This window comes from Trichomycterus rosablanca, chromosome 27 (assembly GCF_030014385.1).
Source record: "Trichomycterus rosablanca isolate fTriRos1 chromosome 27, fTriRos1.hap1, whole genome shotgun sequence".
Classification (NCBI taxonomy): Eukaryota; Metazoa; Chordata; class Actinopteri; order Siluriformes; family Trichomycteridae; genus Trichomycterus; species Trichomycterus rosablanca.
In genome coordinates, this window is record NC_086014.1 from 14,100,858 (window position 1) to 14,127,217 (window position 26,360).

The following is a 26,360-nucleotide window of genomic DNA, read 5'->3' on the forward strand; positions in this document are numbered from 1 at the left end:
AGGTGCTGCGGCGTCCCCGTTTCTGGAGTGGACCCTGCCCGTAAATTCACAATATGCGTGAGCTGCGTCTCTTGGTGGGATCAGGGTTGCCACTCTTGCATTGTCAGTCCTGGCTTGCTTTTAGGGTTCTCGGTCTGAGAACTGGGTTGTGACAGACATAGTAACAAGCATGAGAAAAAAAATCACTTCAATATTATGTTATAGATTATATATAGACAGATCAAACTAATTCCAAAAGTATGTGGATACCAAACCATGTGCTTGTTATATCGTATGCTAAAACCATTAGCAATATAGATTATACAGTGTATCACAAAAGTGAGTACACCCCTTACATTTCTGCAGATATTTAAGTATATTTTTTCATGGGACAACACTGACAAAATGACACTTTGACACAATGAAAAGTAGTCTGTGTGCAGCTTATATAACAGTGTACATTTATTCTTCCCTCAAAATAACTCAATATACAGCCATTAATGTCTAAACCACCGGCAACAAAAGTGAGTACACCCCTTAGTGAAAGTTCCTGAAGTGTCAATATTTTGTGTGGCCACCATTATTTCCCAGAACTGCCTTAACTCTCCTGGGCATGGAGTTTACCAGAGCTTCACAGGTTGCCACTGGAATGCTTTTCCACTCCTCCATGACGACATCACGGAGCTGGCGGATATTCGAGACTTTGCACTCCTCCACCTTCCGCTTGAGGATGCCCCAGAGATGTTCTATTGGGTTTAGGTCTGGAGACATGCTTGGCCAGTCCATCACCTTTACCCTCAGCCTCTTCAATAAAGCAGTGGTCGTCTTAGAGGTGTGTTTGGGGTCATTATCATGCTGGAACACTGCCCTGCGACCCAGTTTCCGGAGGGAGGGGATCATGCTCTGCTTCAGTATTTCACAGTACATATTGGAGTTCATGTGTCCCTCAATGAAATGTAACTCCCCAACACCTGCTGCACCCATGCAGCCCCAGACCATGGCATTCCCACCACCATGCTTGACTGTAGGCATGACACACTTATCTTTGTACTCCTCACCTGATTGCTGCCACACATGCTTGAGACCATCTGAACCAAACAAATTAATCTTGGTCTCATCAGATTATAGGACATGGTTCCAGTAATCCATGTCCTTTGTTGACATGTCTTCAGCAAACTGTTTGCGGGCTTTCTTGTGTAGAGACTTCAGAAGAGGCTTCCTTCTGGGGTGACAGCCATGCAGACCAATTTGATGTAGTGTGCGGCGTATGGTCTGAGCACTGACAGGCTGACCCCCCACCTTTTCAATCTCTGCAGCAATGCTGACAGCACTCCTGCGCCTATCTTTCAAAGACAGCAGTTGGATGTGACGCTGAGAACGTGCACTCAGCTTCTTTGGATGACCAACGCGAGGTCTGTTCTGAGTGGACCCTGCTCTTTTAAAACGCTGGATGATCTTGGCCACTGTGCTGCAGCTCAGTTTCAGGGTGTTGGCAATCTTCTTGTAGCCTTGGCCATCTTCATGTAGCGCAACAATTCGTCTTTTAAGATCCTCAGAGAGTTCTTTGCCATGAGGTGCCATGTTGGAACTTTCAGTGACCAGTATGAGAGAGTGTGAGAGCTGTACTACTAAATTGAACACACCTGCTCCCTATGCACACCTGAGACCTAGTAACACTAACAAATCACATGACATTTTGGAGGGAAAATGACAAGCAGTGCTCAATTTGGACATTTAGGGGTGTAGTCTCTTAGGGGTGTACTCACTTTTGTTGCCGGTGGTTTAGACATTAATGGCTGTATATTGAGTTATTTTGAGGGAAGAATAAATTTACACTGTTATATAAGCTGCACACAGACTACTTTTCATTGTGTCAAAGTGTCATTTTGTCAGTGTTGTCCCATGAAAAGATATACTTAAATATCTGCAGAAATGTGAGGGGTGTACTCACTTTTGTGATACACTGTATCAGTAATTGGCATTTCTCTGCAGCTATATTAGAAAATTCTAAACATTACAAACAATATAAAGAAATGCACTTATTTTTCTGGGCATCAGCATGAAAGAAAACACAAATATGGTTGCAAATTTGAACAAAACTCATTGCAAAAGGAACTGTTGTCTTAGGGCTTGTAGAAACTGGAGAAGCTAACTAGGATTTAAGTGAATTTGCTTCCCCCCGCTGGAAGTTTAAGTGAACAGGTTGGCGTGGATTACTTATTTTTTGTCATGAGTATATGTATTTATTTATTTTTTTGCCAAAACAGATCCGGAAGAGTTCCTCAACATTCTTTTCCACCACATTCTGAGGGTCGACCCACTGCTTAAACTACGGTACGTTCATTCATATGATTCAGTATCAAAACATTCACTATTATTCAGAGTCGCTTACATTAGAGATTCATTCATTCATTGTCTGTGACCTCTGTCCTCCTCAGACATAGCCAATCATTTCTGTACGTAGATGCCAAACCTGATAATAACACTGCTGGTGATTTGAGCCCTAGAACCCGCAGTAGTGTGCCAGCACAATTTACCGCTGTGCCACCCGAATTTCTAAGTTTTAAAACCATACTGATAATGCTTTAATTCATTATGAACAGTTAGTATATGCTTACCTAATGAAAATCTCTCTCTCGTATTATTTCTGGAGCCGGTGAGTCCTGTAGTGAAACAGCTTTTGTGATCTCTTGATGTTTTACAGGTCTGCAGGGCAGAAAGTTCAGGACTGTTACTTCTATCAGATCTTCATGGATAAGAAAGATAAAGTGCTGGTGCCCACTAGCCAACAGCTGCTGGAGTGGTCTTTTATCAACAGTGACCTCAAATTTGCTGAGGTGAGAGAGTACACTGTATCTCTGTCACTGTTAGACGTACACGTTTTGTGCTTTGTTAGCCTTGAGGCTGCTCGCGTTGTTCAGCTTAAAGTAGCACAACAGTTATTTTGCTGTGTATTAAATAATAAAGGTTCATTTTTCCTGTTCTAGGCTCCTTCCTGTCTCATCATCCAGATGCCTCGGTTTGGGAAAGACTTTAAGATGTTCAATAAAATCTTTCCGTCTCTGGAGCTGGACATTACAGATCTTCTGGAGGACAGTGAGTTGCCTGACAGAGGTTTAGTGGCTGTTCGTAATCTCCCATCAAGCTTTAAAATTGCTCTGCAGAAGACCAGGCCCCAAGCGTTCTGGAATTATATGCTAAATTAATTCAGACTTGAAAATCTGACCAAGGTGCCTCAACAAAGGCTACAAGGCGCCAGTCTGTGCCACCAGCCTACTGGCCGTGTCTGAGGGAGGGAAGGGTTGATAATTGCCTCCTTTCTGCCCCAACAGTGGAGTAAGAATACAGAGGCAGTAATGTGGTCCTCTGTAGTCACCAAGTAGGCAGAGGTCACCCGAAATACCCAAATAAAAGGGAATGAATGGTTCTGTATCGTTGACATACCGCTGTGTATGTGACTGCAGCCTTTAAACGCTTCATCATCACGTTGTGTGTGTGTTTGTGTGATTTCAGCACCCAGAGAGTGTCGTATCTGTGGGGGTTTGGCTCTTTACGAGTGCAGGGAGTGTTATGAAGACGCTGACATTACAGCGGGCAAGATTAAGCAGTTTTGTGAAAAGTGCAATACACAGGTAAATACACACACACACACACACACACACACACACTGCAATACAAAAGCTGTGAGAGACTGTATTTAGTGAGGTGATTTTGTTTGCAATAGCTGCCATAGGCACTAGATGGAGACATATACATTTCACATTGTGTCACATGGTCAAAGGTGCAGCACTGTGCAAAAGTTTTAGGCCACCTTTAGATTTGTTGTTTTAGCAATGGTATAATAACCATATACAGAGGGGTCCAAACATGTATACACACTTCAGCATGGAAAATATCTACATTATAACTTTTATGGTTTGGGTTTTAATGAAGGGCATAGATTGAAGTGTGTATACATGTAAGGACACCCGTGTATAATAATTTCACTGTCACTTTATTAGAATACAACCAGAACATACAGGACATGTATATGCCACAGATGACAAAAAACAATAAATACATACATAAAATAGTTTAACTAGTTTTTCCCTTATATAATTGCAACAATGCATTTGTAAAAATAAAATACATCAAATTGTTTACATTTTTTCCCTCACCAATATATGCTGTAAGCTGGCTGTATGAATTTTGTGTGTGTGTGTGTGTGTGTGTGGAGTGCCCTGCTGGTGTTTTTAATCACATTATTCACATTTCATGCTTGTATTTCTGGAACAAGTTCATGTCTGAATGTGTCTGCAGGTGCATCTGCACCCACGGCGTAAGAACCATCGCTACAGCAAGCTCTCCCTGCCCAAAGAGCTGCAGGAGGGGACCTGGAGGCAGGCTACCTTCCCCCGCCAGCAGATGGAGCTGTTTGCCGTGCTCTGCATCGAGACCAGCCACTACGTGGCCTTCGTCAAGTACGGCTCCGCTTCCTCCTCCTGGCTCTTCTTCGACAGCATGGCTGATAGAGATGGTATGATATTTTCGGACATCTCTTTGCCCCATTTTTTCACCCAGTTTGTAAACAACTAATATCTATCTATAGTAAAGGGAATGTATGGCTGGTCAATTTCATTTCAGAGCTGTTGAGAGGGGCTGAGGTCAGGGCTCTGTACAGGACAGTTACTTTAAATGGAGCTTTTCTTTATGTCTTTATAGAGCTTGCTGTGTGCACAGGGGTACAGTCATGCTGGAACATGAACTTCCCTTCCCAATTGAATAATTGATTTATTACATCTGTTAGCAGTTGTAGTGGGTGACACACATGAAACCAAGAATATAAGGGGTGTTCCAATACTCTAGTTCATGCAGCGTATGCTCAGTCATGTAGTCTTTGTTGACCTGATTCTGAACCTGAACCTTTGTTTATCTGTAAATGTCTTGGGTGAACAGGTGGGCAGAACGGATTCAACATCCCACAGGTGTCTCCGTGTCCCGAAGTGGGGGCGTACCTGAAAATGACCCCTGAGGAGCTGCACGCCCTCGATCCCAAAAACATCCAGGGTTACGCACGCCGACTCCTCTGCGACGCCTACATGTGCATGTACCAGAGCCCCACAATGAGCCTGTACAAATAGAGCGCGCAGAGCAGAGCGGAACTGGAAGGACGCCGGCGGGTGAATTAGCAGCTGAAGAACAATTTAAAGGAGGACGCTGCTAAGAACCGACACTCCTTGTTCCTGTTATGCCTGAATATCCCTGTAAATAGTCTAAAAGAACAAGGAGAAGAGGAAGAGAGGAAGCTGATTTGCACTGTGTGTGTGTAAGTGTGTGTATGTGTGTGTTTTTTTATGTGTACACGTCCGTCAAAGTGCTGTTGATTCCGGTCTTGTTGTCCTTGGACGAACAGCAACCCAAACCAGTGTTAACTATGTTCCGTCACTCCTGTCCAGCAGTGAGTACCCGCTGTAGTCAATACTGATTTGGAACACAGCAACCTGTATAAACGCAAACCACATTCTCTGTATTTACTAACTCGTCTGTTAATGCACAGAATGCACGCGGTAGTGTAGCGTCGTGTATCCAGCTCCCGGTTTCATCCTTCCTGTCTTGCTGTGATTGCTGTGATGTTTTTGTCGCGTGTTCAGACCAACAGCATCGAAGCAAGGAAGGAACGCTTGAAGGAAAATCTTTGGTTTACATATCTGGTCTGAAAACATAGTAGAGTGCCTCAGTAGAGAGGGTTCTGATGAGACATGGAACTCATAAGGCAGATTATTTAGACGCTCTGCTTAACGTCACACAGACCCTAGAGTACTGAAAAACGGCACTGACATGGCACTCGGGCTGCTCTAAAGCTCTGTATGTATTTCAGACTGGATATAAGCGCTGGTCACCATCGAGCTTCGCTGAATAATATTAAACCTCTCTCATTTTTATCTCCCCCATTTACTTTTCAATAGAAAGTCTTTATTATAATTTTATTAAATATAAAACATGATATAGCGACAAATGTCAATCACCCAGGTCCATGCGTCAGTTAGTGCATCTGCTATTGATAATACTTATTTATCTCCCTTTGTTTTGGCTGAATGTTGACTGAGCTGGAAAAATCTCTTGCAGACTTGCCAAGAATGGAAATGCCAAGAATTCCTGCCCAGGATTTGGCAGATTTATTTATTTATTTTTGTTCTGGGACTTAATGTTAAGTGCTGCACTAAAGCACCACCATCAGACTTGGGATGGTGACCTTACGTTTGGGATTTGAACCTCAATGCTAAAAGTAAAAGAAAAACGTTTCAGGTGGAATATGTATCTGGATTACCATAATAGTAGTAATATCAATAATCATTATTTAATATTGTTTAATATATTTTAATTCAATATTTTAAAAAGTCCAGTTTTCCCCAGCGCTTACTTAAAACAATATAAAAATAAGCCAAAGCATTTTGGGGATAAAATGGAATGATTTAAGCTTCTTTTGTGCTTGTTTACAGCTTGCGATATTAAACATATTTGGGTATCCAAATAAAATGGTTTAATAGACTGTTAAATACATCTCTGTCCTGATTGGCTGGAAGTTGGCGGTCCACATCGTCTGTTGTTGTCGTGACCCGAGTTTTTCCTCCGAACGTGTTTTATATTGACGGCTACCAAAATGTAAGCAGAACTTGGTCAAAGTCTTTCTTCAAACTGTCAAAACACCGATTTGACCTGGTTGTAAACCAAAAACACAGAAACGCTGCATTGTAAATAGACGACGACGTTATTTATGTGTGAATATCGCATATGCATCCTAACGTATAGGAAGGCGTTCACATGTCTTAAAGTCGAGCATCGGCAAGATCGCAAGCTACCTGTAAACACGTGTTTTCTACTGAGCAAAGTCGTCGCTATTGTCGTTTTCAGGCGTCTTGTTTTGAACTGTTGTGTACAAGAGGTCATCACGAGGTTTCATGTTCAGGTGCATTTAATGCTGTTTATATCGGGTTGTTTCATGCACCTTGCGTATCAGGATGATATTTACGGTTCCCATAAAAGCAGCTGTACGTGCACCCGAGATATTTTCAATTCCATTTTAACCTAAACCCCAAACTAATCTCATTATAAATAAAGTCACAGACTTTGAAGATAAAGTCAAACACCTATCAGTCTAACTCAGTTCTAATCCACTTACCCTAGGCAACAAACAGTTCTGATACAGAGCGCATGAACCAATCAGGTGTAAACAGGCTTTAAAAGTGCGTGTGCCAGCCTGGTCAGTATAGGTCATTTTCAAACGTTTACATATGACCCCATTCAGTTACATACTTACACAGTGGGATACATTTCTGGACGTAACGATGTAAACATGCTTTAACGGCCGCGTCGGCGGGTCGAGATGGTGACATGTTACGCGTTGTGATGGTGCTTTCATGTTCGAGCTGTCCTGCTGTACTTGTTTAACTTAAACCCTGGTCTCTTTTATTTGTGCTGTGCTCATAAACGTTCATTAAAACCTGGTTTTCCAAAAAAAAAAAGAACGCTTTGTGGTTGAATGATTATGATTTTAAGCTTCACGTGTGTTTATAATGTTGCCAATTACCAATAGTTACTAATGTTATGAAAGCAGCCCCAGATAGAAAGCTGGCGGTATTGGATTGTCAGTGTGTCATGAAGTGGTGACCTGATGATTGATTGATACTCAAAGAAGTCTGTAGAGGTAAGTCTAGACATGGAAAGTCGTCTGTTTGATAGTTCTGTGTGCATGTGACTGTTTTTACGCTTATTTTATCAAGCAGAACTTGAACCACTATTGAAACCAATGCTTGGCCTGGCCAAGGATCATCAGCTAGCTGACATTTGCAAGGGAACGCAACATCAGATTTACATCCAGTGTATTTTAGGGCTCTTCAGCTAGGTGACCCGGGAAACCATGGATAGAATTAATTCACTGACCGGAAATCTCAACAGCATCAGGAGGACCGAGCGTCCGAGGGCTGACCGATGCTAGGTGGCAGAATTAAGGTTTAATCAGGACTCATGGCGTTCCACAATGTCAACCACAAATTTTCCCCAGGTAGGGGTAATGTTATTAGCATACATACATTATTAGGCTTTTATTCAATATTTATATACAGTATGTATATATACTGTATATATAGTGGGTGCTTGTATGGTCTCTATCCAATACTGATTCTGTTCAACAAAGTGACACAGAACTGTGACAGTATATTATATAAGCAACTGAGTGTATATATTATGCAAGCAGCTGAGGGTTAGGGGCCTTTCTCGGGGGCCCAACAGAGGCAACTCGAACAGGATCTTAACCACTATTATAGTCACACCTTCCAAAACTATTAAGGCTCATGTTGCTCTAAATCACCTATACTGATTGTGTGTGTGTGTGCCCGCACATCATCCCCCCCCACCCTCAACGGTGGCAAAGACACAGCATAAGAATGCACGTTCAACAAGCATCTGCTTGTCGCCACCCAAGCACCCCGTTTGCCCCCCTGTTCAAATTAGCTGTCACTCTGACCTATCCTGGCTGGCTGACTGCACAAGTGTCACCAGGATTTGTCAGCAGAGCAGCTGGTACACAATGCCCTCTTGTAGCTTTATGCCATAGCATATGCCCGCCCCGTGATACGTGCTAATTTAGCTTTGCGATGGTCCCCGTGCCAACAGATGGAGCGCTGCGTTGTCATTCTTACCCCCAACCCCAGGCCTCGGGGGGGGGGGGGGGGGGGGGGAGGACGGGGAATAAAAACGGGGCATATGGAGCTCCCCTCTTCATAAGCATTTGGGGGAATTTATGATACAGAGCCAAGCTTTTTTTTTTTAGAGGGTTGGACCAAAAGTATGTGCACACCATGCGCTTCATGAACATTATTATTGTTATTTATTCATTTACACTGGTCATTTCTTTCCTGAACAGGGGGTGAAGAGGGTTTGATGCTGTCCAGAACACCTCGAAGGTAACAGAGTGGCCAGTCCTCATTTTCATCAGGTACCTACCTGCACTATATGTCTGAACTATGTGGACACTTATTATTGAGCTTGAGGGACAGAAAGGATGCAAAAAAGTATTGGGACAGCACTACTAGTTATTGTTTCAGGCACAACTTTGCAGCAACAGTTTAGGGAAGGTCCTTTCCTGTTCCAGCATGACTGTACCCCTGTGCACAAAGCAAGCTTTATAAAGACGTAACGAAATGCTCGGTTTAAATTAAAGACACTCCAGTGGCCGGCACAGAGCCCTGACCTCAACCCCACTCAAAAGCTTTGGAATGAACTGGAACACCGACTGAGGCTTTTTTTAAACTGACATCAGTGCCCAGCCATACAAATGCTGAATGTGCACAAATTTCCATAGGCATACTTCAGAGTCTTGGCTGCTGTTATAACAGGATGGAAACAGGATGTCCAACAAGCTTACGGTCAGCTGTCCAAATACTTTTTGGTTCTAAAAACAGTTGAGAACGCTTTGCTCATAGCCAACTTTTGCACGGACTCTCCCCGGGTGTAATCTTGCCCGAGATCACGCTGGCCCCACATCACTATGATTTCGTTGACCGGTCTGTCTTGTAGAAACTCGATTTGACCAGCGAAGCACAATGACCGTCTTTCACCTCACGCCGAGTAAATTACTGTTTTCCTTGTATCCGACCGAGATCGCTTCAGAGGATATGGAACAATTCCGAGCCGATTAGCGATAACGTGTTTGGACCACTCGGACTCCTCGAACTGCTGCACAGTGGTCTTCAAAACTCCAGCAATTACCTGGATTATTTTGGGATGGTCAGGACAGATTAATGGCATTATCTGGCCTCCTTTGCGCGGCAGCCTCTTCTCAGGTTATTCTAGTCTCCGCCGAAGCGTCCGCACCGGTCGTAATGTCGGTGATCTGCGTCATTTTCCTTCCTTTATCTTCTGCATTTGAATATAATTACACTCCTCAACTGCTCAAGCTCTGAAGACGTCGGCTAGAGGGCGAAGGGTTCGAAACAGACCGACCGTGATCCGCTCTTTTAAAGCGGGACGAAGACCAGAACTGATACCAAACTAAACGCACACCAGGGCATCGGTATTAATCCACCAGGTTTATCCTGATCAGGGCCACAGCAGGTCTGGTGTGTTAATTGCGAATGTTCTTGTATGAAGTATAAAATAAAAAGCAGTTGTAGCCTAGTGGTTAAGGTACTGGACTAGTAATCAAAAGGTGGCTGGTTCAAACCCCACCACTGCCAGGTTGTCACTGTTGGACCCTTGAGCAAGGCCCTTAACCCTCTAATGCTTATACAGTATACTGTCACAGCTCTGTAAGTGGCTTTGGATAAAAGCCTCTGCTAAATGCCGAAAACGTAAATGTACTCTGGTGTCCGAGAGTGAACCCCGGACGTATTAGCATGCCGGCGGCAGCCCGGCTCCGTTCCGAGCCTGGCATAAAGTTCAGTCTGTACCAGCTTCACCGTGTGAGCGAGGAGCTGTTAATGAGCTCCTGAGCAGATGCCGCAGCTGGCTCCCCTCCTGAGGAGCAGGTGTAGCCAAACTGCATACGCGGCGCCCACACGTAAAATATTTAACATCATATCTGCCACCTCCGCCGAGTGTTTTTACTACTTATCACCTGGAGAGAGGGAGCGGGAGGGTATCCACACTGCCGTACCCACACGCGCTCGGATAAACACGCGTGTGCGCCGTGGATGCCTGAGACTCGCGTGGCTCGTTTCAGGATGCACGCGACTTGGCAAGCGTATGGCGGGTGTTAAATAAGAGAGGGAGAGGGTGAGATGGGTGTGACTAGAGGTAAAGTCGAGTGTAAGGCGGCACACCTGTGCACTTCCTCTTCTCTCCCTCCTGACGTGCCCGCTCGCCTCGTCTGCCTCCGTTAACGCTGCATTATTTACAGGTGTTCGCCGCCACCCAGCGCAATCTGCTCTCCAGATTAACTACGCGTATGTGTCGAACAGATGCACGTTAACTCCGCCGGATGTTCCAAGCTCCCAGCTAACTGCGTGCTAGCTGCTTCGTTAGGCCGCGATACTTAACGAAGGCGCGTAAATATCCGCTTGTCGATACGTCTTGATTTAAAAGTCTCATTTCACTTGGGGCCTCTTGTACTCTCGGGAAGTCTGTGGGAATTTGTTCTCATTCAGTCAAAAGAGCATTTGTACGGCTGGGCACTGATGTTTGTGTTCCCGTTCATTCCAGAGCTGTTGAGTGGAGGTGCAATCAGGGAGCTTGTCCTGCTGTAACAGGACAGGGCCTTCCCTAAACTGCTGCTGCAAAGTTAGAAGTATATCATTCCCTTCATATAATTAATTTATTACCTGGTAAACACATGAATTCAGTCAATAATCAGAAGTAATGTGATGTTAAATCAACATCATGCTTCCAAATATGTGTCAGCAGTTTGGGGAAGGCCATTTCCCCTTTCTCCTGCACTTGTCCTGTTCCCATGTGCACAAAACAAGCTCAATAACGATATTGTTTGACAAATCTGGTGTTTTTTTTTTACTGAATAGGCCTAAATGTCCACAGGCACAGTCCAAAATCTTGTGGAAAGCCTAGCCTAACCCTAGATTAAAGGGTTGTCTTAATAAAGAAGCTGTTGGTGCCACTGTATTAATGCCCATGGTTTTAGACTAGGGTGTCCAGATACTTTTGGCCATATAGTGTATGCAGGTTCACATCAGGTTTGTCTTGGACGTTTTTCGGGAGCGCAGGAGGCCTGTACGTACCCCAGCTGTACAGATACACTGTGTTCCAAATTATTATGCAAAAAGTGTTTAGGAGTGATAAGGTAAGAATTTTTTTGTTTGTCAGTTAAACTCATTGATGGTGATGTGTGTCAGGGCTCTTTATATCACTGAAAGCAATTGCAGACACCTGTGCTAATTAGTTTGGCAGGTGTGTCCAATTAAAGGCAAGACTACTTAAGAAGGCTGTCCCACATTATTAAGCAGCCTACATTTTCTGAGATAAATCTGAGAAAATATTATTTGCATAATAATTTGGAACACAGTGTAGAGAGAGCGAGAGCTATGACGAGTGGGCCACCCCTGGACTGTGAGATAAATCTCATAAAGCGCTTGTACACACACAATGGCATCGTTTCACGCCGCTGGCAGCTCTATTGTGTAATAGATGGCAGGCACGCCGCTTGTATTTTATTCCTGGCCGACGCTGCTGTCTGTCGTGTCTCTTCTTCGGCCCGCCGTTCCCGCCGCGCGCGTTTTCTTCCGCCTGGCAGCTGTCAGCCACGATTGCGCCTCTAAACCCGCGACGTAACTCCGAGCGGCCTCACGCGTGGCATTCCTAATTAGATTTGCCATTTTCGCACGGGCGGTCGGCGCGCAGCTTCTAAACTGTAAACAATTAATAATGACTCTCATTAACATGGACTCGGGGGTGCGCACGCCATCGATTATGATGTTAGCTTGTGAATGGATGACCCGTCAACGGGTCGCGATATGGATTGTTATTAATAAAGGGCTCAGACGGATCCGCCGCGACGCTTATTAATCGAGCAAATTAGCACACGCCGGGTAATCCGGTTAGACGCTCGTTTGGTTTACGATAATTGATCTTGTTTTTTGTTGTTGTTGTGAGCATGGCCGCAGGGGTGGCCCTGAAATATCGGCTCGTTAGCCAAAGTTTAATCTGCATCAGAGTTCACGAGGCACCGGGCGCTAAGGTCGGCGCTGAATGTCACCCGCCGTTCAGATTGATTGGTTGTTAAATTGGATCAATGTCATGTTTGGGGAAAACAATAGCTGATAATGGATGGGGCCTTGAGCGCATCCCAAAGACGCGTTCTTGTTTGCTAAATCGTGTTTAGTCCTCATAATTCATCGCTGATTAATAAGGTCAGAAGTTTGGTAATTAGAGGTTTGTCAGATGTTTGCTCATTAACCTTGATTTGCACCGATTAAGATGAAGAAAATTTAAATAAGGGGGGTTCCTACCACCTTCCTAGCACTGTCCGCAGGCTCATATGAACAGAAGTATTGGGACGCCCCTTCTAACATTCCAGCATGACTGAGCCCCTGTGCACAGAGCTCTATAAATACATAAAGAAAAGCTCTGGGTACGATTCCCAGGTGGAGCGGCCTGTGTCCGTTCTGTGTGAAGTTTGCATGTTCTCCCGTGTCTGTGTTGGTCTCCTGCAGTCTAAAGACGTGCAAGTGAAGTGAATTGGAGATACAAAATTGTCCAGGACTGTGTTTAATGTATCTTGTGTGAGCAGTAACTACCTGTCCCGTCATTAATGTAATTAAAGTGTGTGAAACATGACGTTAAAATCCTAAGAAATAATAAATAAAGATAATATAACATTTTGGTCTCTCATTTCATCCCCTGGTGTGTTCTCGTTGCTGGATCTTGGACGCTTTTCAGCAGTGACAAATCCTCTTGATCCGTCACAAAGCTGGGAAGGTAAAAAGAAAGAAAGAAAGGAGGATTTCACCCTCAGTGGGTTCACGGTGAGCACCTGGTCGGCGATTTTCTCTCAATCTGGATCTGGATTTCACTCCTGTTCTCCTGCCGGAAGAACGGCAGACGTTTCCATCCTGACGAGTGTGAAATTCCACCCTGCTTTTTTTTTCTCCCCTCAACACGTCTTTTAATATGCACTGCGCTTTTTCTTTACCCTCCCTTCCTCTGCTTTTCTGTCTCCCCGTTCACGTATGGAATCTTTTCGATCTTCTTTCAGCGCGCCGAGCCTGTCCTGCCAATCACGCCCGAGCGACGGCACATACAATTTTCCGCTGCCATTTGCTCCCCTTAAGAGGAAAATTGCCTCGGCTATAACCTCTAGCCTGCGAGAAAAACATCAACAATAATAAAAAAAAAGCTACAACTGTAATCTGTCGGGCCGCTGTCAGTTCTAGGGTTGGACAGGCCGAGAGGGGGGCGACGGGGGGTGTTGCGCTTTAACCAACTCTGCTCTGTAATATGCCCACCTGGGCCTCTGAATGAATCCTGCCTTAAACATAACCGACTGCCATTGCGCTCAGATGACTGCTATGAGAGTCGCTTTTCAGGGCTCGTGTCTGACAGGGCGCGCGCGGCAGATTGTCATTTATTATATGTTGTCCCGTCGTCCGCCGTCGCGCGTATTGATTCGCGGGGTCACTTTGATCGGAGAGGGAGCGACGGAGAGCTGACATTCCATTACCCGAGAAAAAAGGCTCAGAATAAAGAAGAATATGTTGAGGGACAGCAGACGGCGGGACGGTATGACTGTAATTAAGCGCAGGTTTAGAGCGAGAGGAGGGGAGCACCGGCGGGGCAGAAGAGACGAGTGGGCTCTACCGTGGGAAGCTTTTGTCTGACGGAGACGAGGCATGTCGCGCTGAGATTACATGCTTGACCTTTACATCCCCGCTAGTCCACTGTATTTTGGAACGCGACTGCTGTAATTCACTTCCATTCAGGGGAGTTCAGTCAGGCCGGGCGCTGGTGTTAGTGAGAAGGTCTGCTCGTTGTTGGCATAACGATTTACCACAAAGGTGTTGCATGTGGAACAATCTGGATCAGAATCAGAATTCCCAAATTGGAAGCCTTCCCAAAATCCTGTTGTAAGTCCTGTTGTAACTGCGAAGGTGGTTTTGGAACAGGACGCCCAACAAGCTAATGATGAGGTGTATACATGCCTTTCATTCTGTAGTGCGTACGAGGCTTATTCACGAACATTTGAGTACATTTACATCAACTCTGATCGGATCGCGCCTGGACAGGAGGTCGAACCTTGTTTACACCAATATCAACATCAGACTGTTTATTCTGATCACTGGGAAACACTGGGTGGAAGACAGGAATACACAGGGTGCCATAGCCAATCATGTCTGTGTGGACAGCCGGAAGGGATGGCCGATAGCACCTCTGAGATCCAGGATTGTAGCGCCACCTTTGATCCTTCTCAGGGAAGAAACTGATTCCACTGCATTAAACAGGACCTAGTAAAGTGATGTGTGTGTGATGTGTGTGTGTGTGTGTGTGTGATGTGAGGTTTGATATTTCTGTCAGGAGAGCTACATCATGTTTAGCTGTTTGCTGGTAATCTTGAGGGACTCATATCTCGGCGAGGTTCCTCCGCTGGCTGTGTGGGTGTGTTTGTGACGGAGAGATAAGAGAGACGGGCAGACTGTTTATTATTGAGGTATTTGAAGCCTGCGTCTCTTCGGCCTGTCAGAAGCATAAGAGCATCACTTTATCATCGTTTGTCTGACTGCTGTCCCGATGGACCCTGTGTGTGTGAGTGTGTGTGTGTGTGTGTGCGTGTGTGTGTGTGCTTTGCTGTACTTTCCTACACAACAGTGCGAGCTGCCGTTAAATAAAACGGTTCTTTTGCCCTGGAGTGTCATTATAATCCTATATACAGGCTACAATTACATTGCAGATGTTGAATAGTGTTCAGAGCGGCTGTAAGAACTCGCGTTGTTCATGTGCGGTCGAGCGTGTGATTGCAGAAGCGTGTAAAATACAATATGTGAGCAAAAATATGTGGACGTGCAATTATAAGCTTTTTGGACGTCCCGTTACAAAACCATAGGCAGTAATCTGGCCTCTGCTCTTGTCCAGTTCACACAGTACAAGGCTGTTGAGTGTGTCTGTGGGAATTCCTGCCCATTCATCAAGTCAGGCTCACAGTTCACATACTAATTCATACAAAAGCAATGCAGTGTAGCTGAACTCATCGAACCACTTGTTTATGGAGGAAATGAATGCGGTCTTTCGGTGAGCAGGGTTAAACAGCTTCACCTTTTATATAATAATAATAATATAATAATAATAATAATAATAATAATATATAATATATATAATACTGTAGTATGTGGTCTGAGGGCCATTGTTTGCCCACCACTGGTGTACAGAGAGTCGTGCACTGATCCCCATTATTCAACGTCTCTGTGCAGTACCTCGACCAGCCAGGAGAGGTCGCAATTGCAGCAGAAATAAAGAATCTCTTCACCAATCATGTCTGTATGCAGGCGCTGAGATTCGAACTCCAAAGCTTGAGACTCCAACACATAATACAATCAATATAAACAAATATAATCTCAGTGGTTCAGTGGGTAGCACTGTCACCTCACACCAAGAAGGTCCTGGGTTCGATCTCCAGGTGGGGCGGTCTGGGTCCTTTCATGTTCTCCCCGTATCTGGGTTTCCTCCGGGGGCTCCAGTTTCCTCCTACAGTACAAAGACGTTCAAGTGAGGTGAACTGAAGATACAAAACTGTCCATGACTGTGTTCAACATGAATCTTGTGTAACCACGACGTTAAAATCCTAATAAGTAAATAAATATATGATTTTTTTTAGGGGGAGGCAGCTGTTTTCAAACTTTCAGCCATGTAAGTGTCATAAGAAAGCGCAGAAACGAGGCAACATGTCTTCTAGTAAAGCTGGTGTAGTGATTATTTTGGGAGGGATATTACACCTCGAATAATCAGAGTCTGTTACAGTTAATAAAATCTTAATTTAGCCGAGCGTCACAGCGTGGAGCGTTCAGACAAAAGAACTGTGAAGCTTTGAAAGAGATTCATGCCACAAAACTGATTAATATTTGCTTTCAAAATGACACGGCAATGATGCACGAGCGGCTCCGGCTAATGCAAATGAGCATCTTAAAGAGACGAATCGCCTCGGCCGCAGATTGTAAAGTTCAGGAGGCTCATTTGCATATTTACGCCTAACCGATAATAAGTGCGTCAAATGCCTTGCGTTTGTCAAGGCGCGACTCCGCCGCGGCCCGACCCGCGCCGCACTTATTAACTTGCGGGAACTGATATCTTCAATTATTCACACGACGCACGCCTCTCCAGATGTATTGCGGCGTGTTTTGACAGTAAGAAGTGGCGGAAGGAGGAAGATAATGGCACAAATGGAGCCTGTACTTATTATAAAAGTGGTGTTATCAAAAGAAATACAGCGCGAGGAAGGGGGACCGATCCAGAGCTTCTATTAGTTTACCGCCGTGATGTCATCATAAAGCAGCCGAGACAGTATAATTATGGTTAAAGCCATGCTTACGCCACACAAGACAAACTTAAATGCACATTTTGTTTCTCTTCAATGCTGAATTAATGTGTGCGGGGAATATTTTTGCCACAAAACTGTCCGTTACAGTGATGTACATTAAACGTTCTGCTTAAATACAAAATAAAACAGCAAAAGCAGATCTGTGCCAGCGTTCAGCGTGATGTCTGGTACCACGTTATATACACCGGTGACACCGATATAAATATACAACGAGGGAAAAATGCTCAACCTGTTTTATTTTTTTATTATTTAATCTACACTGATGAGCCAAAACATTAGGACCCCCCCTCCCTGCCTCTCAAAAATGCTGTGCATGTGAGGGTCAGACATCTATTAAATGTCAGACTGAGGTGGTGCTCGGGTGGCTGAATTATAGCAAAAGGATTTATTTGTGTTTCATCTGACCATTGGTTTGATTTTTTTGGTTGGTTGGTTGTTTTTAGACAAGAAGCTTCTAGCGGAACAGAGATAATTGTGATGCAGCTCATTGCTTATGGTGTAATTGTTGTTCCTGCTGTTTTTAGGTCATTCTTCATCTCTCCACCATTTCTTTTACCTTTTATTGCTCTCAGATGTGGATATTTTTTGGATAGTACTGTGGTGTCCTTTCCTCTTTTTACCCAATCCAGCTGTGGCCAATGAGGACCCCGTTTGAAGACCCCACCTACTTAGTCCGGTCTTTTTCCTCCCAGCAGACTCGGTGGCCAATTTTGTCTGCTGCAGGCACTGCCAATTGTGCCTGCTAGATGGCGCCCAGGCAACCAATAGCAGCCAACCTTCTTGCAGTTTGCATAACAAAAGTAATTTGTTATTTTCAAAATAGACTTATGCTAATAAATAAATCCTTTCTGTTCAGATGTATTAGTGCAACGTCAACATGCGTAACTTGCTCAAATTTGCAGTGGATGCAACAGAAAAAAGACGTTATAATTTCCTTTTCCATAAAGCATATGGTCATAACGGGCTACAGATATTCCTTATCATTTGAGAGCGTCTGTCATCCGTGACAAGATGACCGAGGATTATGTTACGCGATCCGGGCCTACAGTGCCATATGTACAGCCCAGACTGATGAAGCGTACATGCAGCACAGCCAGCGTTCTGCTCCAGCATACGGGAAAACCGATACGCAATATGATAGATTGAATATTGAATTAGCGAACGGCCGCGCCATATGCCCGGCGCTCAGCTCATCCTTTTGTTCTGAGTTTTCAGGTGTGTGTCGTGTTCGACAAGCTCTGCGTGTCTTGTCAGGACCTGGTAAACAGTCGCACTGTGAATTTGGCAAGTGCTGAGGATTATGGGGGCAATCCAGTGCAGCTTGGGAAAATGATAGAAACGAGCTTGTCAGTTTACTATATGGACAAAAGTATTGGGACGCCCCTTCTAAATATTGAATTAATGTGTTTAAACCACATCAGTTGCTATCAAGTGTAATAAATCAGTTCTATAAAGGAATCGTGTGCTTCTGATCAAAATATATCACAAACAGGAACAGGAAACGAGATTTGAACCCAGGTTCCCAGGTCCTTTGTGCTGCCCGGCACCCACACTACCTGCCGCTGTGAAAAGAAACAAACGGGGAAGTTTGGAAGTATTTCTTCTAGCCATATTCTCCATGGATTGTAAGAAATCGCGGCTTTTCATTGTGATCTATGAATCAGTGGCAGACTTGTTAACGCAGAGACGACACGGCTAAATCTAATTACAGGGTGAAAAATGGATTCTTTCATAGGCTGGCATTTCTCGGCTCGTCGACAGAACAGCAACTTTACTGTGCCGCGCAACGACCCTTTCTTCATACGTTGTAATCTGCGTGGTATGACAGGCTGAGTTAGAGCCTTTAAGCAAACAGTAATAAACGATATAAAAACGTTGTTATGATTTCGTTACGCTAAAACGTAGAGCTGCGGATTAAAAGAGGCAGAAAGGACCGCGGCCGTCCATAAAACACCCAGCGTTTACGCCGATCCAGAGGAACGGAACAGACACGAACCTCCAGGACGTTTCATACACGCTGAAATTTCCATCGTATTACACGCTTAACAATCCGCGAGATGTTTAATGATATGAAATATCAAACGCTCAGATCAATAACCGCAGCAGTTTTGAGAAAAGCACGTCGATCAATAGTGAAAAGCACAGCGCTTAAGAATCCGACACAAGCTATTAAATCACTTAGCCGGATATTAAGTCGAGCTATGGCAGCTGCCAATAGGTTTTAACACCCGCTAAGCAAGCGGTATAGATCGCCGCGATAGCTTCAACTTTTACACGTATTGAAAAATTCAACCTGGCACGATCGCTGCCGGCATTACGCGATGTGTTACACCACACAGCTCAGAACACATTCCGGAGAATAATGGAAGCCATGGAATTAGGCGTTCTTTACAGTTCATGGACCTACATAGGGTGGCCAATTCCACAACCCCACAAGGTGGACATCAGACCCCACAAGAAGGGCATCAGACCCCATAGAGGGCATCATACCCCACAAGAAGGGCATCAGGCCCCAAAACGGAGGGCATCAGACCCCAAAAAGGAGAACATCAGGACCCTAAAAGGAGGGCATCTCTGTGTTCTTCCATTTCTGTACAGGCGTACTAACCAGGGTCCTTACACAGTGCCAAAGCCCCCGCCCCCTTTTTAGTCCAGTCTTTCACACCCAGCAGACTAGTGGCCAATTTCATCTGCCGAATGTGCCTGCTAGTGGTGCCCGGCAACTAGGTCTGGGGTCTGTAGAGACCACTGGAGTTCCTCCATACCAGACTGGTCAAACCGGGTTCTGTGGGTACAAACGGGTCATGATGATTCGACAGCAACGGGTGCGGCTGAAACACCTGAAGTCAATTATTAGGACTGACGTTAACATACTTTAGTGTAGTGTATCTGCCATGTTGTTTAGAGCATTTATAATCATTTGAATGACCAGTAGAGTCAGTTTAGATACGCGGGTTGTGAAATGAATGACCCCGGTCGCTGTTTGCTGTCTCACACACATTTATCGGGTCGAGTCGAGGTCGAGGGGTCCGTCGCGTGCTCAGTAACGTGACGGCATCAATCATAATTGGGTTAAACGCGATCCACCCGGGCCTCGCAGGACAGGGGTCAGGCAGAAAGCACAGTCCCACTTACATTAATTACAAACGAGAGAGGGAGTAAAGATGTACAGGGGAGGGCGGCGGGGTGCAAATCAGCGCCGTGCAGTTCCTCCATCAGGCCTGTAATAGTGTAATGGCAACCGCTTCTCTTAGAACAGCCAATCAATACGGCGTCTCCTGTGTGCTCGTTCTCGGGGACTGCTGGCTCGAGGACGCCGGGCTAAGTGTCTGTGAGTGTGCGATTTGTTTGTGGTGAAGTAAACAGCGAGTCTTTTGTCCTCGGTGAATCACAGCCGTCTTCATTTATTAGTTCGGTCCCCGACCCCCTCGAGACGTTTCCCACCCGGGCTTTACCTGGGCTGAATCTACCACCATGCACTGCAGTGGGGATAAACACAACCCTGTAAAGACAAGACATTCAACATCTTAGCTCAGCCTTTGCAAAAAGTTGGGACATGAGCATGTGTAATACTGTCTTACATCAGCTTTCCTTGTACCAACGATATTTAATCGTTTGGATCTTGAGGACATTATTGTTTCCAAGATTTTAATGCTTTCTAAAACAGTCCAGAGTCTTCATTATACTAAAGACAGATCTACACTGCAGACAGGACAGTCTAGCACCTGCACCCTATATCTACACCGATCAGCCATAACATTAAAACCACCTCCTGGTTTCTACACACACTGTCCATTTTATCAGCTCCACTTACCATATAAAAGCACTTTGTAGTTCTACAATTACTGACTGAAGTCCATCTGTTTCTCTACATGCTTTGTTACCCCCTTTCACCCTGTTCTTCAATGGTCAGGACCCCCCCAGGACCACCACAGAACAGGTATTATTTGGGTGGTGGATGATTCTCAGCACTGCAGTGACACTGACATGGTGGTGGTGTGTTAGTGTGTGTTGTGCTGGTATGAGTGGATCAGACACAGCAGCGCTGCTGGAGTTTTTAAACACCTCACTGTCACTGCTGGACTGAGAATAGTCCACCAACCAATAACATCCAGCCGACAGCGCCCCGTGGGCAGCGTCCTGTGTCCACTGATGAAGGTCTAGAAGATGACCGACTCAAACAGCAGCAATAGATGAGCGATCGTCTCTGACTTTACATCTACAAGGTGGACCGACTAGGTAGGAGTGTCTAATAGAGTGGACAGTGAGTGGACACAGTGTTTAAAAACTCCATCAGCGCTGCTGTGTGCACGTCGTCCCTCCCTCAAACACAGCAAATTGTTTTGGCTCTGCTTAACAATCTGTAGTGGTGTGTTAGCGTGTTAGACCGCTGTGCCACCTGAGTTCCCAAGAAACGTGTTTTTATCCATTTTTGTTTCATTTAATATACTTTACATTTAAGTACATATGTCAAATCTACATACATACATAGAAACTATTAATAGAACCAACAGAAAGTCCATGACTTGCTAGCATGAAGACGTTTCTGCTTCTTGGTTAGGTGGTGAGGTGTCACACAGAGACTTTTCTAATGAAGCTGTTCAGATCCCCCAAACACCTGCTGTCATCAGTGTTATTTAAGTCTGCACACATTGTTTGGCATTAAACACAATTACATTCTCTTTTTCTCTTTCTCGCACTCTCTTCCTCTCTCTCTTTGTTTCTCTCTCTTTTTCTGTCTGTCGTCTTACCAGGCTAAACAAGGTGCCTGGCAACTTCCATCAGAATTTCAATAGAGAATGAGGTGACAGAACGGAGAGAGAGAGAGAGAGAAAGTCTGCGAGAGAGACAGGTGAGAGCACATCGCAAACATATCGACAGTCAGATACACACTCCCAGCCTCTGACAGACAGACGTGTTCACACTCTGTGCTACACTGACAGGTACACACACCCTGTGACATTCAGACACTCGCACGCAAACGACATGCATGCATCCCCCCCCCCCCCCCCCCACCACACACACACACACACACACACACACACACTTGCATGCTGTACGCAAAGCAACCAGCCACACGACAAACTGAGCGTTCCTTAGGTTAATATCACATTGTCACATTCACTATCACACACACACATCACACATCACACATTACACATTACACATATCACAACATGAGACTGTGAGATGTTTGGAATGTCTTCCTTGGGTCCGTGTCGATTTCCCCCAAATGCAGAAGGTGGATTGGCTGCATTTATACTGTCTATAGGTAGGAGTATGTAAGTGAATGTGTGAGTGTGTAATCAATTGTGAGCGTGTGTTTACTTATATATATATTTAACATGATGTTCTGTTCTCCTCTCCTTCCTCGAACCCTAATCCTAACCTGAGGCTGAATCCTGTTGGCTGCCTTGCCAGTGAACCCCTTTCTGCTGGACACTGCTGGACACTGCTGAACCCACAATCAACATACTGTTTAGAAAACACTCCATACTATTAAATTACTGAGTGACCTGAAGGTTACATTTGTGTCACTTTTTATTTGTGATCATTTTATTTATCGTTTTATTCTGTTTCTATCTGTCTGTTGTATCTTAAGTGAATGAATCCAAATATTCTAGGCTGCTCAGGTAGGACTTCTCAACGTTTCTTCATGGGTTTTGAAATTAGATTTTTTATATTAGCTGCTTTTTAAGTGGAACTGGATACGCAGAGACCCTCACCAGGATCAGGAAAATGAAACTGCAGTTACAACTGCTTTTCCAACTCTTAATAAATGTATGGAATATATTATTATTACTATAATGATGCTAAGTAGACTGGCATTCATGGGCAAAAAATGTACACACACTTTAACAGATGGACTATTTCGAAGTAAAATAAAATTACAGTAGTGTATGTCCAAAGGTGACATTAAAATTTTATTGAATATTTTAGTTGTAGTTAGTGTGTATACAATTTTGTCCCCAGTTTTGTATGTATGTTTATATGTATGTGTATAATTAGATTTTATATATATTTACTCACATACTGTAATATACAGTATATATACCATATTTGATACACACTCACACATTCACTTGCATACTTGTACCTAGAGACAACTATATATATATATATATATATATATATACAGTATGTAGATATATATTGTACATACACACATAAAGTAGGTTTTTTAAAGTCTGTGTGTGCAAACAACACAGCGGATGATTGTATTCAATAATATAAAATAGCTGATTATTTATTTTCCCTTTTTTTTTATAAATGATTAGATGGATGTACATATTTTGAGCAGGACTGTGAAAGTAAAGAAGTACATTTTGGAACGTGATTTTTATTGTGTAATTCTTAAGATATTAACGTGTAACTCTAATGTGTAACAGAATATTTAATGATCATCTTTCTGGTCTCTGAGTGTGTTCCAAAGTGTGCACTAATAGTAATTTTGCATGAATAGTATTAAAGGATTTGCGAATAATTTCTGTATGTTATATTTGAGGTGTAATTATGCCCTGGAACGAGAATAACAAGGAGTGAAATATTATTGCTGTAAATCTCTTCAGGTGTAAACAGGCTGCACTGACGCTTCTCTGCTGAACCACTGATGGACGGTTACAGGTGGCGCCGCTAGAGGGCGCTGTGCTCATGCGGATACACACACGGGCTCGCGCACCCTGAGCGCTGATCGTGTGTGACAGTGAGCTCGAGCTTCAAACAGCAGCGAGGCCTCAGAACGAAGTAAAAACGAAGTAAACAACGTGTTTACGGGCTTTAAAAAGACAAAAACCTTCAATTTACTGCTTTAAATATTTATTTTATACACGTAGAAGCACCTCAGAGGGAAATTAGAAGCTTATTCGGTCGTTTTAAAGCCGAAATGATGTTTAAAGCGTCGCAAACTTAACAAACTGTCATTAGGCTAATTAATAAAGCCAGCAGTGTCAGTTACTCGTCAGCACTGTAGACAGAGTTCAGGTAAATATTACTTATTTATTCGTTATTATCCATATAAACACAACCTCTTCACTTCATATTTAACAGTTTTTGGAAACAGCAAAGGTTTAAAGTAATATTTAAGGTTCTCAAACCACTAATTCGATAAACTTCAGCTTGAATGTTAATTTCGGCCATGTGTTGATTATTAAAACGCTATAAATATTTAATTTCTTGTTAATATTTGGACACATTTAATGTTTTGTTGAATTTCCGAATAAAAAATAAGCTAATGTGTTGTTTTTATACACAACACAACTTGTTAAATGTTGAATGTTTTTCCTCCCTGCCAAAGCTTTACAAACATTCGTCTTCCAAACTCTCAGGTGTTTATTTCAGCATAAATAACAAAAATATGTCTAAAATAATAAACATAATAAGCAAAAAGGAAGTCAGTTAATGTATTAAAAGAAAAATTATGTTTATTTATTAATTGGCTTTTTTCACCACTGCTTTATCCTGGTCAGGGACGCGGTCAGTCCAGTTAATTGGCCAAAAAGCAGAAAATACCACTGACAGGTCACCAGTCCATCACAATACACACACACACACACACACACACACACACACACACACACACACACACACACTGCAATGTCTAGTATCTTCAATTAACCTGACTGCACGTCTTTGGACCTGAGGGAGGAAACCGGAGCGCCCGGAGGAAACCCACACCGTGACCCTGGCTGTCCTGACTGGGGAATCGAACCCAGACCCTTCTTGATGTGAGGTGACAGCGCCAAGATTTTATTGCCGCAATAAAAAAGATAAAACATACACAATGAGCACCAATCATAATAAACCAGCTTTCAAATGTATATGTGTGTATGAATGTGATTCTATTCCCTTTCATTTTATCAATATGAAATGCAGCCTTTTCATTTTACTTAATTTTACTTCATTAAGACCTCTTAAACTTCCACTTTATTATAAAATTTGGGTCTGTAACTGTTGATCAAGCCTTGCAAATGTACAGTCTGGTGCTACAGTTTGGACCCTGCTGAAGAAATCCTGTGTTTTTTAAATGTAAATGTAGCGTTTACACAAATTCTATTTATTTGCTGAATTTAAAGCATTGAAAAACTGCAGTGTAACTGAATAAAAAATTCTGCAAATGCCTCGATTTCAGTTTATTTGTTGTTCAGTTAAACAAATAAAGTGTGTGTGTTTAATCCATGTAAGTGACGTGTTGATTTATTTCTCTTTATTTTTGCTTAACAAAATATCAGCAAAACATAACATTTAAGCAGAGGTGCACATATTTTTGGGGTCACACAAACATTACACCATTACACCAACTGAACACCAAGAAGAGACAACAAGTACACATGCCAAAAACCTTAAAAGATGAGCAGTTTTAACCTACCATGCTGCTATAAAAATTAAAATATAAAATGGCCCAAAATATAAAGACAAGATAAAATAAACAGACAGAAACAGAATACAAGTCTTGCCATAAAATGACACGTGTTAAACATGGCATTAAAACCTAAATAAATAAATTACACCAGTTGATGACACAAAGACCGGCACTGTTCTTTCAGCAGTGCAAAACACATTTAGGTAAATGTAATGAATTATATTATTTATTACTATCAAACACACCACTTTATTCATATAATTTTTTTTATAATCTGTGCTGTTTCAGCAATATTGTTGGGATTTATGCATGAAATTATTATGTTTTAATACTTTAATGATTTTTGGTTCACTCCATGTTACTTGTCATGTAAAATCTACATAATAAATGTATGTAATAAATACATTTCACACTTAAAGGTTCATTCTTGTATTTCTGTTTGTAAGGGTGCACCCACTTTTATTCTGAAATTATATTATTTTTTTAAACAATAAAAAGACAGACACGCTTAAGCTGCATGTGATGGGATTGGTTGGGTTCTTTACATTTACTGTAATTGTTCGCGAATGCTGAATAGATGTGGAAACAATATTTAATTAATAAGTATATAAATATGCTCTTGCCTGTTTACTAACGTCTGCAAAAAAATCCCAACAATTTTATTCCATTATTGTCTAATATTGTTTTCAATTCTTATAAAAATAAGTAAAACTTCATTACGTTTCAACTTGGAAAGGAAAAAATTAATGACAATAAATGGATTCATTGCTGTTATGTAGTAGTAGTAATAAATAAACAAACATATTACAAGCAGTGTGAAATACATGAAAACAGGATCATACTAATAAACAGTCCTTTATAAACCAGTATGTATTTTTTTTCTTGTTTACGAGGACGTCTGTTAATGAGATGTAGACAGTGTAGTGGAATAGCAGTCCGGAAACAGGGCCAATTTCAGCACAATTACTCTTGTTGACCTCCCTTCCAGGGTGATGTGTTGTACTGTGTGTA

The 26,360-nt window shown here is 43.1% G+C and overlaps 1 protein-coding gene across 2 annotated transcripts in view; it reads left to right on the forward strand.

Moving 5' to 3' along the window:
• cylda (cylindromatosis (turban tumor syndrome), a) overlaps positions 1-22,516 on the forward strand; it is a 33,603-nt gene extending 11,087 nt beyond the window's left edge. For both annotated transcript variants that reach the window (XM_062989499.1, XM_062989500.1), the window contains 8 exons: positions 2,247-2,313; positions 2,684-2,816; positions 2,967-3,075; positions 3,493-3,611; positions 4,279-4,495; positions 4,915-5,284; positions 21,745-21,842; positions 22,385-22,516. In XM_062989499.1, coding sequence (XP_062845569.1) covers positions 2,247-2,313; positions 2,684-2,816; positions 2,967-3,075; positions 3,493-3,611; positions 4,279-4,495; positions 4,915-5,099 — 830 coding nt within the window. In that variant the 3' untranslated portion in view covers positions 5,100-5,284; positions 21,745-21,842; positions 22,385-22,516. The remainder of the gene's footprint in view (positions 1-2,246; positions 2,314-2,683; positions 2,817-2,966; positions 3,076-3,492; positions 3,612-4,278; positions 4,496-4,914; positions 5,285-21,744; positions 21,843-22,384) is intronic.
• Positions 22,517-26,360: the final 3,844 nt, after the last annotated feature.